This window comes from Arachis ipaensis, chromosome B9 (genome assembly GCF_059453495.1).
Source record: "Arachis ipaensis isolate K30076 ecotype BB chromosome B9, ASM5945349v1, whole genome shotgun sequence".
Classification (NCBI taxonomy): domain Eukaryota; kingdom Viridiplantae; phylum Streptophyta; class Magnoliopsida; order Fabales; family Fabaceae; genus Arachis; species Arachis ipaensis.
This window is the reverse complement of record NC_142444.1, coordinates 99,155,859-99,170,968: the sequence shown is the minus strand read 5'-3', so window position 1 is coordinate 99,170,968 and position 15,110 is coordinate 99,155,859. Positions and strand designations below refer to the sequence as shown.

General features: G+C 31.0%; 1 protein-coding gene across 2 annotated transcripts; it reads right to left on the bottom strand.

The window, feature by feature from the left end:
- Window positions 1-23: 23 nt before the first annotated feature.
- Window positions 24-9,552, bottom strand: PKDM7D (Transcription factor jumonji (jmj) family protein / zinc finger (C5HC2 type) family protein). Of its 2 annotated transcripts, XM_021112368.2 has the most exons (14): window positions 9,271-9,525; window positions 8,330-8,419; window positions 7,855-7,930; window positions 7,401-7,766; window positions 7,209-7,280; window positions 6,759-6,836; window positions 6,113-6,625; window positions 5,782-6,006; window positions 5,134-5,295; window positions 4,506-4,874; window positions 1,959-3,384; window positions 1,771-1,874; window positions 918-1,115; window positions 24-671 (listed from the first exon to the last, which is right to left on the bottom strand). In XM_021112368.2, exons 4-14 carry the CDS (start codon window positions 7,725-7,727, stop codon window positions 366-368), a joined length of 3,780 nt encoding a protein of 1,259 aa, XP_020968027.1. In that variant the 5' UTR covers window positions 7,728-7,766; window positions 7,855-7,930; window positions 8,330-8,419; window positions 9,271-9,525; the 3' UTR covers window positions 24-365. The 2 variants fall into 2 exon arrangements, with proteins under 2 accessions (XP_020968027.1, XP_016175414.1); XM_016319928.3 differs by lacking the exon at window positions 8,330-8,419 and having other exon boundaries at window positions 9,271-9,552.
- Window positions 9,553-15,110: the final 5,558 nt, after the last annotated feature.

Sequence of the window (15,110 nt, the reverse complement as noted above, 5' to 3'; positions counted from 1 at the left end):
TCATATACGAATCAGAATGAGAATGAATTATAAACGGCAGTAGCTCCACCTCTCAAATCTAACCGATAAGGCAAACAAATGCCAATAATTTTCCATTCCCGCTGCAATTTGAAGTAAGCAAAATTTTTAAGGGAAACAAACAACCTTCCTTTTTTTTCTCCCTTTTTCTTTTTCTCATTAATATTATTTTCTTTTTTCTCCTTTTTTTTCTCTCTGTAACCTCCATTCAGGCGGTGGAAAAATAAAACAAAAAACAGATTAAGGTTGCTTGGAAATGGCATGCAACCTGAGATGAGGAGCTACAATTTACATGTGAAAACAGGTTAGACTTATGAACAATTCCGCCCAAATAATGATTCAATCACCTAAGACGGTTGTGATTTGTGAATCTCTTCATTTAGAAGACGCGTGATTAGGTTCCGATCAGCCTCTGGCTTATCACTAAAAATGCTGTACAGTGAGTTCAATTCTTCAGCATTGGCCTTTCTAAATAAGCTCTGTAATGCTGCAACACCACCATTGGGCAAGTGCTGATTCACAAGAACCCCTTGACCATTTCCACCATTTGAATTGGTTTGGCGAGGTTGTGAAATCTGCCCTTGAGGCCGAGAATATGGCCGAGAATCCCAGTATTCACTACAGACTCGACTTCTATCCAGTGCCTCAATAGCCTGTTCAAATACAGTTCATACCTTGAGAAAATCAAATGGGGCATTACAATGACCAATAATTTATATAGAAATGCTGTTGAATCAACTTATAAAAAAAAAATTAAAGCATTTGCTGTTTGTATATACTTTAGGCGTTTGTTCATGAAGGGGGGACAAAACAAGAACTGCAGTATAGAACTTCCTTTCAGCTCGGGACTTATTCATAAGGACCACTTTGAATTATATAAGTCCAGATCAGTTAATTACCTGCACTATGGCGGGTGAAGAAAACCCAAACATTTCAAAGCCATCAAGGCTTCCGGGAGGCTGTAAAGGAGGAAGACCCTTCCTTCCCAGCTTATGTTGTTTTGCAATCTCTTGGTTCACTCTATCTCTTACTAGTTCCCAGCATCTTGCAGCTGAAATGTGAACGAAGACCTCACTTGGACAATTTTCCAAGGAAACCTGGAAAGAAAAAATCAAATTAGTTAATGCTTTCTCCCAGTTCCAAGAGTTTACAGACCAAATTGTCCAAATATATTTTAAATACAAAAGCAACTTAATTTTAGAGAGTTCTAAAATCGCAACCCTCAACATTGATTAGACCAAATCAGGAAATGCATTACTCAACCACTCCTTACAAAAGCTTTACAACAGATCAATAGATCACACATAGTTTGATTACGTTTTCTTCACAATGGACTCTGGTCAAACAACACCCAGCTAAGAGGGTTTAGGCAATGAGAAGGAGAGTTGAAGCGCTGCCAACCAACCTTGTACCCTTGCTCTGGGCCACATTGATCAAGAGCCTTACTAGTAGTACATGATTAGATTTTCCATTTCTTTTGTTCTTATCTGACCAATACTATCAAAGTTCAAAGATAAACCAAAAATCTCTCTCTAATACTTTTTTCTGCCTTGTAATGGGTAAAACTAAAGCACAATTCGTGCAAGAAAGAGACAATTCCAAGTGCAAAAGAAAATTTATATCAAAACAATTGAAGATGATTTCCAGACATGCAGAGAAAAAGAACATATTATTGCAAGCCAAAAAACTCCAATTAAAAAGAAGACAGTCAATTGCCTAAACTAGAGAATATATAAAACAAGGTGAAAGTACCATAAACAGAGGCCTGTCATGTCCAGCATCAAGAATTTCTGAAATGTAATAGCACATATTCGATGGGTCTAAGACATTTATGTATCTAACACGGCTTCTAAATCCTGCACCAAACACAAACTCACTCATATAATCAAACCCTGCCACAGAAGCTAAAATTCATTACAGACCAAATTATTTTTACATACCCTTTGGAAATATAGCCTGACTGCTGCACCATGACTTTCCAGAAAGCACAACTCCAAATTCTAAAGGCTCAACATTGCAGTTGATACGCCGGACAACCTTTGCAATACGAGGACCTTTCTGACGGTAATTGTTAAGACTGCATGTGTTTCCATTAACAGCTCTTACGCTCTCTGCTATACTAGAAGTGCTACACCCGCCAAGCTTTTCTTGAGTATCCTCATTCTTAACCTTGGTGATGACAGAATGTTGTGGATTTAGAGAACTCAGAGAACTTTCCTGGCAACGGTTGCTGGTCTCTGCAGTTAAAGAGTCAGGAATACTTCTAATTGATTCTGCAGCAGTAAGACCAACTTGACAAGAAAGATCTATCAGGGTAGAAGCTATTGCTGGTTCCCTGTTTTCTTCGCATTCCTGTTTAACATGCAAAAGCTGAGTTGAATCAGAACTCTTATCTGCTTGGGGAAATGTAATAGCTTCCTTGTCACCCATAATGGCAGGATCTTTCATCCGGATGATCAACTTAGTATTTTCCATATTATTACATGAACTTGCTTTATCTATTTGAGAAAGCTCCTTCCGTCCATTGGTATCTGGCTTCATGTCATCAACTTTATCTTCACTAGGATGTATAATACTACTGTTACGTCTGTGTAGTGAACTTTTCCCTCCTCCATGCTCAGCCTGAGCCACAGGAAGACATAGAACAAATGACAAATCTTCTTGAGATGTTTGGCAACCAAGGCGACTCAGCTTTATTCTGCAATTAGCAGATCCTTCTTTATTGACAAAAGTCTTACGGTTACCCATCTCATTTGCAGGTTGTACATTATCAAGTGTCAAGCGTTCCTTCTTCTGACTCAAAGGAGACACAACTTCTACAGATTTCCTTTGTTGAGGGAAGCTCTGATCTTTGCCTTTTTCTGAATTTGATTGATCCACTATTGGGATATCCATTAATTGTGTGTCTTCAACAAATTCATTTGATTGATGCAAAGTCGCCTCTTTATGCACATTGGCCTTGGGAGAATGAGACAAGTTTGATGACTGAAATCTCAATTCCTTGAGTACTTTTTCCTTGTCTGCTGAAATATAAGAAGTCAGTGCAAGCCCAAGATCTAATTTTGCCCATCTGTATACAGCACTTAGTTTTCCTTCCAATGCCTCAACAAGAATATTTAATTCACTGATATCATAGCGAAAGAGGAAGAATTTGGAATCCCAAGAGCATGAACAAAACTGCTTTGCATGATCCAAGCAAGCATATCTATCAGGGGAACATCGACAACCAGCTGCAGATAAGTGTAAGTCAAAAAAGCAAATGTTGCATTCCCTTTCACTTGTAGCATCAAAGTTACTCTCCATTTTTAATGCTTGTGACGAATTACATAGAAAATCCCTTCTGACTCGCTCCATCTCAACACGTGTCTAGGGAATAAAATACAAGGAAATCAGAATCAGATATCTCACAATTAATATTGAATAAAAAACAGTAACAGTGATCTGCCTTTATATAATTTAAATTCACAAAGCATAATCAAGACCAAGACTTTGAAACTGCAATTGACAGATAATATTTGCTCAGTCAAGTTTTTCGACGAAAATTGTCATAAACCATTTCTCCTAAAAGCTTAAGTTGTTAAATAGAGGCACATGAATGGTTCTAGATCTAACACGCCTCCTCACATAAAAGCCTCATTTTTGGGCTTGAAGGATGGGCAATGCCCATTTTTGTTTTGTGCTAAAATTCTATGTTTATTTAGAGGAATGAGGATAATAAGGATATAACTTAGACCTTTTTGTCATGAACCAATTTTCCTAAAAGGTTAAGCAATTAGGTAGAGGCACAAATAAATATATCTAACAAAAATGAGAACCTCAAATAAACAGAAAAGAGAACAAAAATCCCATAGTTGCAGCTACAATATTAGGAAGTAGTCTGTTAACACAGGCCAATCAACATGGCGGATTCAATTGGAGATGGTGGAATAGAGAAATGACACCGAAATTATATAATAAAATGTCATGATGGTCAATAGAAAGCCATTGGGCATTAAGTTTACTCCAACTCCATTTATGGTATTGATGTTCATGACGTAGGTAACATTATTCAAACCCTAAAAATCTCAAATATGGTGCTAGACATAAATTAAAGTCTTCCAGATAATTGCTCTCAAAAATATAAACCATTCATAGGTTCCAGTTTAACACCTTGGGCTTTTAAGAGAATGTAGCATTTATGTTCAATTCTCAACGTAGCATTTTAATATTTAGGCTAAAATTTAGAGTCTCCCTACAGTTAACTAAAATATAATACAGAAGACGGCGATATAGAAACAGAAGGATGGACAGACCAAAAGAAATCCAGAGCACTGTAATCATGAATACTAGAATCATTATGAGGAAAATCCCAAGTATAATATGCCTTGTATGGGAGCTCAGCTCGCATCAAACAATTTACCCTTCCCTTTATTAATAATTGCATCATAAGTTGGCACAAATTCATAAATATCATCTCCTCATACTGCATCATATGAAGATGAACTAACCTTGAGTGCATTTGCTAGAAGACCATCCTTTCCACAGACATCTTTCCATCGTAGGTTATCAGAAGTATTCCTTTTCAGCAAATTAAGCTCCCACTGGGCTCTTACAGCTTCCCTTGCAGCCCCCAGTAATAGCTTATCGTGGGATATAGAAGTCTTGCGCCGCTGCTCCTTATACAGATCTATAGCAATATGCCCATGCGGCAGCCAGTCAACTGGAGCCACATTAACAGCCTCTGCACAGTTGAAGCCGCAATTGAAGCCAGAGTGATAGGCTCGAGGAAATGTCAGAACAAATTCTCCCGGGTTTTGAACACACCTATAAACTGGCACTCCCATAGACTTAAGGATGGAAGGAGAAAGCTGAGTGACCTGAAAGCAAAAGTTAGAAGTTCAGGTACTAAAACATCCAGCATAGCCTAACTGCTCAGGAATAAAAAAATGGACCCAAAGCAAATCGAGGTAACAAATGGAAGATCAAATTTCACCTCCACTTAATGATAATATATGAACCACTATATTCTTGCTGAACAAGGGAAAGGAACAGCATGTGAATCAAGGGACAAATATACAATCCTCATTGACAGACATCCTAACCAAATACTTGTGCAGAGGTGGAAAAACTTCTCACCAGCTTATGAAGCAAGTCAGGTTGTTCTTCAAATAGTTCTGGTAAATGCTTCCTCATGGCTTCTTCCAATTTGCAAGCATCTTTGCCAGGGACACCATACCACATTTTTGGAGCACCCCAATGCATATAATTCAAGGAATACAAATGGTGGTCTTCCACATGCTGTACCCAAATTCCCAAAATCGAACAGAAAAGATTAAGCAGGAGAAACAACAGTAGATGCTACTAGTAATATTTTTCAAGATAACACGCGCACACAAACACATACATACATGCACATAGGAGACACAACTTCAACACTGCAAATAGCTATAATGTAGTTATTTACCAAACTGGGGGGGAAAGAAGCCCGTTATATGATACCCCATTTCCCCTTATTCTCACATATGCACACACCCGAAAACATCCCTTCTCTATTCCATCCACGAAGGCACACTAAGAACAGCTTCTAATTAAACACACATATGGATATGGACAAGCATAATATAAACAGCCACCAATGCACAACATGCCGACATAAATAAAAAATATAGCATAATAATAAAGAATATGTAATTATGAGTTATAACATTTATAAGCATGAATTGTAAAGTACTCATGTATATCTAATGCAGCAATGCTAGTGAATGAGAAAAATGCTGTCCTTACCCAACAAAAGGAGGAAAAGCACATTCCTATGTACAACCATGGCACTAGAACACCAGATATATCACTGCTTTCATAACAGAGCAAGGATCCAGGTAACCTCGCAAAGTTATTTAAATTCCAGCCAGACTTTATATAATCTTCATGTGACGTGGAACCAACATTACTAGAATTTCTAGGAAAACCACTCCCAAAAACCCCTGTTTCCAGATCAGCTCCATAAAGCACCTACAAGCATATCAAAAGGAAAAGTAAGGAATAGAGCATGTAAAGAACACAATAAATAGGTAACAACTTCATTAGGTAGAAAATTTCTGACAATTAGGAAACTGACCTCAATTTCTTCAGTAGGACTCTCAACCATCCGCCAATATTCACCCTCAATGTTTTCCACAGAAGGCTCAAAGGTGCTGTTTAAATTTGTTGTATTGGTTCCCAAATGAGACACATTCTCATTTTCTCTGAAGTATTTATCCTTGAAATCATCGGCATATCTCTGAAATGTTTCCAAGGTAAATTGTGGACCAGGTTCAAACCCAAAACTTTCAGCTTCACAAAGTCCCATGTCCAGTCCTCCAACAGTGCCATTTTCCATTCCCATTCTTGTGACCCTTCTCCTTTTCCTTTTCATATTGCTTTGAAACCTTGAAATCTTTCTCACTGATTCACGATTCTGAAGTTTATCAATCCTCTGAACACGGGTAGCAAATTTAGAACCCTCCCATATACTTTTTTCCTTGAGAGGACAAGGGGGTTTCCAAGAAGAAGGGGGAACAATGCGACAAATTCCATATGGTTCAGCACTGAAGCGAATGCTCGATATATATTTTAAAGTATCTTGAAACTCCTGTAAAAAGGTTACAAACAGCTCAGCAATCTAATTTAGTAATTTTACAATAAAGCTAAGTTTTAGGAAACAAATCAATAACAGGAAACAGGGACAGAAGTGAATTCAAATGTGCCACAGAACAGACTCAGACCTCTTCTGTGGGGTAGAAAACAGGAGCATCCTCAAGCTTTGGCCTACGAGCATCTTCTGGTCGCCATCTTGCAACAACCTGTTAGAAGTTTGAGTTACCAATTACTCATGCAAAAATATATTTTAGGATGAGCTTCTTCTGCTATGTTACAATTAGGTGACCAAAAAGTTTTCAGGTTAGCTCCTTTGGTTGTAATTACAATATCACTTGTGATCATGGTAAACTACGCCAATTTTTTATTAACATATTCAATAAGAGAATATCCAATTCATAAAACATGGTAATACACATATCAGTAATAATAATAACAACAAAAGAAATAACACTGATATAAAAGAGAAGAGAAGACAGAATAGGTTAGGGTATATTTATATTTCTTAATTTATTAATTAATGAACAAAATAATAACGCCAAGAGCAGCATAGCATGTATCTGTCTTGCAAATACAACCTTCTGGCAATTACTGCAATCTGGACAACCACGGATAACTCCCCTGGGAAGACAAGGTCTTGAGGAGAAATTCTGCAATAACATTAATACATGAGATGCAAACCAGAAGTACAATTGAAATTTAGGATCTGACATATAGTATATTAACAATGAGCAGACCCAAAAATAAAAATGAACCAACAAAAGACTAACTTGATCAAGCCGCTCACAATCAGAGTCTTCCTCATAACTATTCTCATATTGTCCATAATTAATCCAAGGTCTGCGTCTCAGCGTCCTAGGAACTTTTGCAGTATCACTAACTTGAATATTGGTAACCACCTGTGTCGAATTTGATTCAGACGCACTTGTGGATACTGAAGAACTGGTAATATTTTTATCATTTTGTTTCTCATTGTCTTCTACCCTTTTCAGCGAGAAAGATGTATATGACTCAAAACCAGGTGGTACTGAAGGAAACTCATCATTATCTTCTTTAACACATATTCTCATGAGTTCAGTCCCCATCAGTAACCTCATGCAAAAGACAACAGAAATAATGTCTCTGATTTGTCAACCCTGTATGAATTAACGAGTCAGATATAGTCATAATTTTCAATTGGAAAAACAATAAAATGATCTTCTGTATTGATTTTCTGAAACTTACTTTGATAATAAAGAGTTCTTAAGACCACACAAATGCAGAATCTGTTGGTTTGCCACACTTCCACCACATACTACAGCTAGAGATCAAATCAACAAAAGCTAATTCAATGCCTTACACTCCAGTAACTTAAGAAATAGTAGGAAAGGACCAATCATTAGATATCAAAGTAAAGAATCAAAGAATAAGCTCAGATAAGGGAACAGATCTACATGCAACACAGAATCTCAATTTCTTTGATTTTCTATTTAGTCCATAAACCATAAAAATGTTTAGGACTTAAATCATAGTTATTTTCAATTACATTTGCCTTCATCAAGCAGAATGGCAGATCAGAGAGTAAAGGTAACTTCAAAGAGTTCTTGTAATCCTGCAGTCTCCTAGTCCTATTTTAGGCATGGTTCTTCAATTGTAAATAAATCTATCTAAATAAACAGCAATATCAGAAAGAAGGATTACAATAACTTGTTGAAGTTACCTTTACTCTCTGATCTGCCATTTTGTTGGATGAAAGCAAATGGCCTTCTTGATGATAACTATGATTTAAGTGTTCTTGTTATCCTGCTTTCTGATATTGTTGTTTAGTTAAATAAATTAATTCACAATTGAAGACCCTAATAGGACTAGGAGATTGCGCCATCCAATGTATGTGAGAACCGACCCATTAAGTAGATTCATACCATCAATCAGATCACAAAAAAATATGCTCAAATTAGGTTGTGATCCTAATCTTTCTTTTAAGTTAATGAAATATCCAAGGTTGTGAAAGTTCATATACTAAGGCAGCAAAATACTTCATTCCGCCCATACTTCATCTCAAACATAAAAGTCCGATAATGAATGATCACATCAGAACCATACAACAAGCAGGTCATGTTTCACAGCTTATTTTCAGCTGCTAATTAGATATAAAAGGTGACATTATCATGTAAAACAAATTTAGAAACAAAATTTCTCAATGACAAAACCTAGCAAGTAAATAGATGTCTTGACGGTTTGAGTTTGACCACACTAAGTTCATCAATATCCACTAATAAATAGTTTCAGAAAACAATGATGGCTTCAACACTCATAAATCCCAGGTTCATCACATTTTCTCAGCCAGATCAATACATAAAGATTTTAAATAACTCAGAAAATCACTGATAGGATCTCAACGATAACCTAAAAGATAGATTTCCAGAAGCTTAGCTATCATTCTCCACAATAATGTAAATGTACCGAGCAAAGTCAAAAAAATAATCAGAGAGAATCACTACATCTGCATGATTAGGAATTGTTCAGTGCACACAACCAACAAGATTATCATAACAATCAATAATTAACCATGATCAAAATAAATCTTAGCCAATTTTACCATAATCACGCAAAATTTACAGTTACTAGCTGAAAACCTAGCAAGGAACAAAAAGTCCATACCCTAATCGGGAAATCTCTGATGAATTGAGATGTTCTAGTTGCAAAAAAAGGCAAATACAAGTTGATTTAATTGGAGATTAGGTTAACAAGTTCACAGAAAAATATTTGAGGTGTTCTATAGATGGAAGCTGTTGGAAGCGATTGTGTTAGAAAATTGAAGAGAAAACCGAATAAAATAGAAACCCTAAGGGGATGAAAAGGGGAAAAAAGACGAGAGAGGAAGCAACAATACTTGGACAAATCTGTATCCTTTTCAGATTATTATTAATTTACTTGATGTTTATTTATGTATAGACCGTTTTCTTTTTTTAACAGAATGTTATAATATACACCTATATATAAGAATAAGAATTTGGATCATCTAAATTTTAAATTTTATTTTAAAAGATAAAATATAATCTTTTATTATTTATTTTATAGATAGAATAAAAAAATATTAAAAAAAATTATTAAAAGATAAAAGATCACGCTTTACATAAAATTCAAAATTTAGAAGATCTAAATTCATTATATAAATCACGGACACTTTCTTAATTTGTCGTGTCTCCGTATTAGATACATTTCTAGAACGACACACATCGATACTCATCCGATATACGTATCTTCTGTACCCATTCGTATTTTAATAAAAAATAAAATAATTCTCTTTGAAAACACTTAAATACACCTAAATACAATCATACGTCAGCATATCCAATCTTATTCTTGACATATATTCTTAAAATAAGTTTAGAAATAATATATATTATTAATTATTAAAATAAAATATATTTTAAATACTTTATATAATTAAAAAAAGATATTAAAAATAATTAAAAATTAATTTATATTTTAATATTAATAAAATACAAAAATATTATTACAATTTATTTAAAAAATACTTTATATTTTATATATATATATATATATATATGGACAGTATGGTGTTCTCATGTCTTGAAAGAATTTTAAATTTACGTGTCGGCGTGTCCCATATCATATCATATCCCGTGTTCGTATCAGTGTCCATACATTATAGATACTACGGTTTATATACATAGACTATTTTTATATATTTTTATTTTTATAATAAAAATAATTGATGAAATTTTTATGTATGTAAGAGACAATGCAAAGAGTAATTAATACATTCATAGTATCTTGGAAATAAAAATAATTAGATAAATATATAAAAATTTATTTAGCTACCAAGAGAAATATAAAATTTTCTTTCATTTTGAAGACAAAAAATAGAAAATATTCATTTTTATTTTTATATCTTTATTTTTCTATTTCTGAAACAAAACCTAACAACATTCAAAAATATCACTTGTACTTCCTCTTATCTTATATATATCTTTTCTTTTTTGAAAGTATTAAAATATAGAATAAGTTTAACATCTCGTCTAATCCCAATATATAAGAAAAAGATAAAAAGGTTAATTCAGTGTAAAAAGTTAAAAAAAATATTATTTACACCTTAAGATCACAAACTAACTAACACTACTTTATTTTTAAAATTCATAAATAACATATAACAACCATAATATATAATGTATAAATACTAAAACTTAGTCACTAATTAACTACCATTAAAGATATAAATTTGGTGTATACAAAAAAAATCTTATTATATTACTTTAAAAATAAATTATTCTACCACGGTAAATTAATTATTAGACTATAAACTATTTAATTATTCTGATAATTAATTATTTTATTGAAAAATATATAAAATATAATTTTATAAATATAAATATATTACTAATTTTTTTGTAAAATATAAATATTTGTAGGGGAACATTAGGAGCACATAGGTTTGCTGTTATCGGTTTTATACAATGCTTTACATGGTTTTCTCAATCGAGCTCTCGGCTTAGCCATTATAAAATAGTAAAGTTGTATGTCACACCCAATGAAAGTTTTTTAAATGAACACAATTGAAATGGTATGAGTAGGTCAATGATCTCGAATTTTTATCATGTAATGGGCCAAGAAAAACAAATCATTACGGACGAAACCGAGCAGAAAAGCCTGCTTTTATCAATATTGGTATATTGGACAATTTTATATTAATATATCAAGATAAATAATACAAAATGTCAAAGTAATTATTATCTATTCTAGATACAACCCAAAACAAATATCATTGTTTTGAGGATAAAAAACGTAAATAAGTCAAGGGAGTTGAGAAATTATGCAAATCCGTTAAATTGAAAATTGCTTTACGAATGAGTCAAAGCACATTACTATATAATTCGAACCAGGTTGGTTCGAACTACAAAAACACATAATTCGAACCAAGGTAACTCGAATATTGATGGAACAAGTGATGCATGTAATTCAAACCTAGTTGGTTCGAACTAGGATTGAGAGTAATTCGAACTAGGTGAGTTCGAATTACACGTTTGGACGCTTAAGCAAGTAATTCGAACCTAGTTGGTTCGAATTACTCAAAGTTTGCCTCGAATAGTAATTCGAACTATGCTGTTAAAAAATTAATAATTTATTAAAAAATTTTATTAAAAAATTTATTAAAAAAATTAATAATTCAAAAATTAAAAAAATATATATTTTATTCCATACAAAATAATTAAAAAATATATTTTATTCTATACAAAATAATTTTAAAAAATAGCTTAAAAGATGTTATGAGTACTATAAAAGTTTGTAATATTCTATTGATTTCGGTAAATACATGATAAAAATATTTTTTCTTTAATTTCTAAATTATTAGTGACTATGTGGAGTATTTCTTTAATGTCCTAAGTCATTAGGACATTACAAATTTTATAGTACTTCTAACATTTTTTAAGCCATTTTTTAAATTATTTTGCATAGAATAAAATATTTTTTTGTGGTATAATTTAAATAAATTTATTAAAAATTATCATGAATATTTTTTAATAAATTTATTTAAATTATACCACAAAAAAATATTTTATTCTATGCAAAATAATTTAAAGAGTAAAGTATTGTCCCCAACGTTTGGGGTAAGTTCTATTTGTGTTCCTAACGTTTAAATCGTCCTATTTGTATCCCTAACGTTTATAAAAGTGATTCAATGTTATCCTACTATCAATTATACTAACAAATCAGATTATATTTTTCAATTATTTTCACTTGGATGCATTCATTCTCAATTAGGTCTCATTTGGATGTGTTCGATTTCACTATTTGTATTTAGATTCAATTATGTCCCTAGAAAAGTGAATTATGTAAATGTTGTAGGAATTAGTTTCAACTTTTGATGAACTATTTTTCGGAGTGGGTCATCGATTCTATCCCGACATTTGTATTCTAACCTCAAGAAGAGATTTTTAAAACTCAAACTAAAGCGTTCATGATGTGTAATTGACGGCAGGATAACATTGAATCACTTTTACAAATGTTAGGGATACAAATAGAACGATTTAAACGTTAGGGACACAAATAAGATTTACCCCAAACCTTGGAGACAAAAACGATACTTTACTCTAATTTAAAAAATGACTTAAAAAATTTTAGAAGTACTATAAAAATATGTAATGTCCTAATGACTTAGGACATTAAAGAAATACTCTACATAGTCACTAATAATTTAGAAATTAAAGAAAAAATATTTTTATCATGTATTTACCTAAATCACTAGAATATTACTTACTTTTATAGTACTCATAACATCTTTTAAGCCATTTTTTAAAATTATTTTGTATAGAATAAAATATATTTTTTAATTATTTTGTATGGAATAAAATATTTTCTTTCATTTCTAAATTATTATTGACTATGTAGAATATTTTATTTAAAATTTGAGTACATTCATGTATTTACCTAAGTTATTAGAACATTACACATTTTTATAGTACTCCTAACATTTTTTAAGCCATTTTTTTTAAATTGTTTTGCATAGGATAAAATACTATTTGTAGTATAATTTAAAAAAAAATTATTAAAAAATATTCATGAGCTATTAAAAATAGATAGAAAAGTATTGTATGGAATTCGAATTGATAGCTCATTAATATTTTAAAAAAGTTTCATAATTAAATATTTTGTTAGCTTTTTTTTAACGTATGAAATAAAATATATATTTTTTTAATTTTTAAATTATTAATTTTTTAAATAAATTTTTTTAATAAATTATTAATTTTTTAACAGCGTAATTCAAATTACTATTCGAGGCAAATTTTGACTAATTCGAACCAACTAGGTTCGAATTACTTGCTGAAGCGTCCAAACGTGTAATTCGAACTCACCTAGTCCGAATTACTCTCAATCCTAGTTCGAACCAACTAGGTTGGAATTACATGCATCACTTGTTCCATCAATATTCGAACTACCTTAGTTCGAATTATGTGTTTTTGTAGTTCGAACCAACCTGGTTCAAATTATATAGTAATATGCTTTGACTCATTAGTGAAACAATTTTCAGTTTAGTGGATTTGCGTAATTTTTCAGCTCCTTTGGCTTATTTACGTTTTTTATCCTTGTTTTGATATTTTATTTTAAGTTTTAACTCATTACGAAGAAACCAAGGCTTTTCAAAGTTCGTAATTTTAAAAAGAAAAGTTATTGATTATAGATGAAGTGATTTTTTTTTATTTTTCAGTATTTTTAAGCTGATATATTTAGAATTAATCTGTCACATAATAAATTTTTGTTTAAGAATTTGATTAATGAATTGTTATATATATATATATATATATATATATATATTAGAATTTTTGTTCTAAATTTTTTTTGTTAAAATTAAGAGTGAGATTTAAATTCGCCGACTTTAGAAAATTATACCATTTGAGTTATAAGTGTATACGAATAAATTAATTATTCAATTAACTTAACTTAATAAAAGTGGTTTTTTTCGGTGTTTAAGTGATGTTATTTATTTATTTTTTTTTTTTGGATATTTAAGTTTTTTTTTTTTTTTGGTAATAGGATATTTAAGTTATTTACTTATTTTTAATCCAGACAGGCAAATGCAATTATGCACCTGACCCAAGATCCAAAGAGAGTTGCATTCGCAAATAGAATAACGCCCAAAACAATGATGTAACAATTAGCCATTAGCCAATATGCAAACTAAATGCTAGTTTGGATTATTTTTTTAATTAAAAAAATATTTTAAAAAAATAAAATATTAATTTAAAATTTGTTTAGATACATTTTTTAGAAAAATATTTTATTAAAAAAAGTAAATTATTTTTTAGTTAATAATATTTTATTTTAAAAAAGTAAAAACAAAAAACATTTTTAAAAAATTATTCAAAAATAAAATAATTTTTGTCTATTAAAAAATATTTTTTTAAATATAAAAAATAAATATTTTTTTCAAAAACTAATTTAAACTGACCTTAAAATTTTACATTGACCAAAACACTATCATTGGAAATAAGAATTCCTAAATAAAACATACAATCTGTGCATTTGTTTTAAGATTAAAAAATTGATAACATATATACATATAACATTCTCCAAAGAAATAAAAACAAAAGATAAAATATGTTTTTATTCTTGATCTTTGTCTTCTTAAAACAATATATTTAATATTTAATTTTATTTAATTTTTTTATTTATTAAAATTATCTCTGATAAATATAAAATTAATAATATTTAAAATTAGTTTTGATACAAATAAAAATATTAGGAATAAAATTGAATAAATTAAAAATATTAAAAACATAATTAAAGGAAATTAAATGTTAAGACTATTTTTTAAAAAGAATCTTCAACATCAAAGAAAAAAAAACATATTTAAAAGAAAAAGAAAAGAAAATTCAGAATCAAGAGAAGAAAACAAAAAAAAAAAAAATTCGTGAATCAATTTAAATTCAAATTCAAATTTAAAGACAATCATATATACTCCAACAAGCAAATCACAG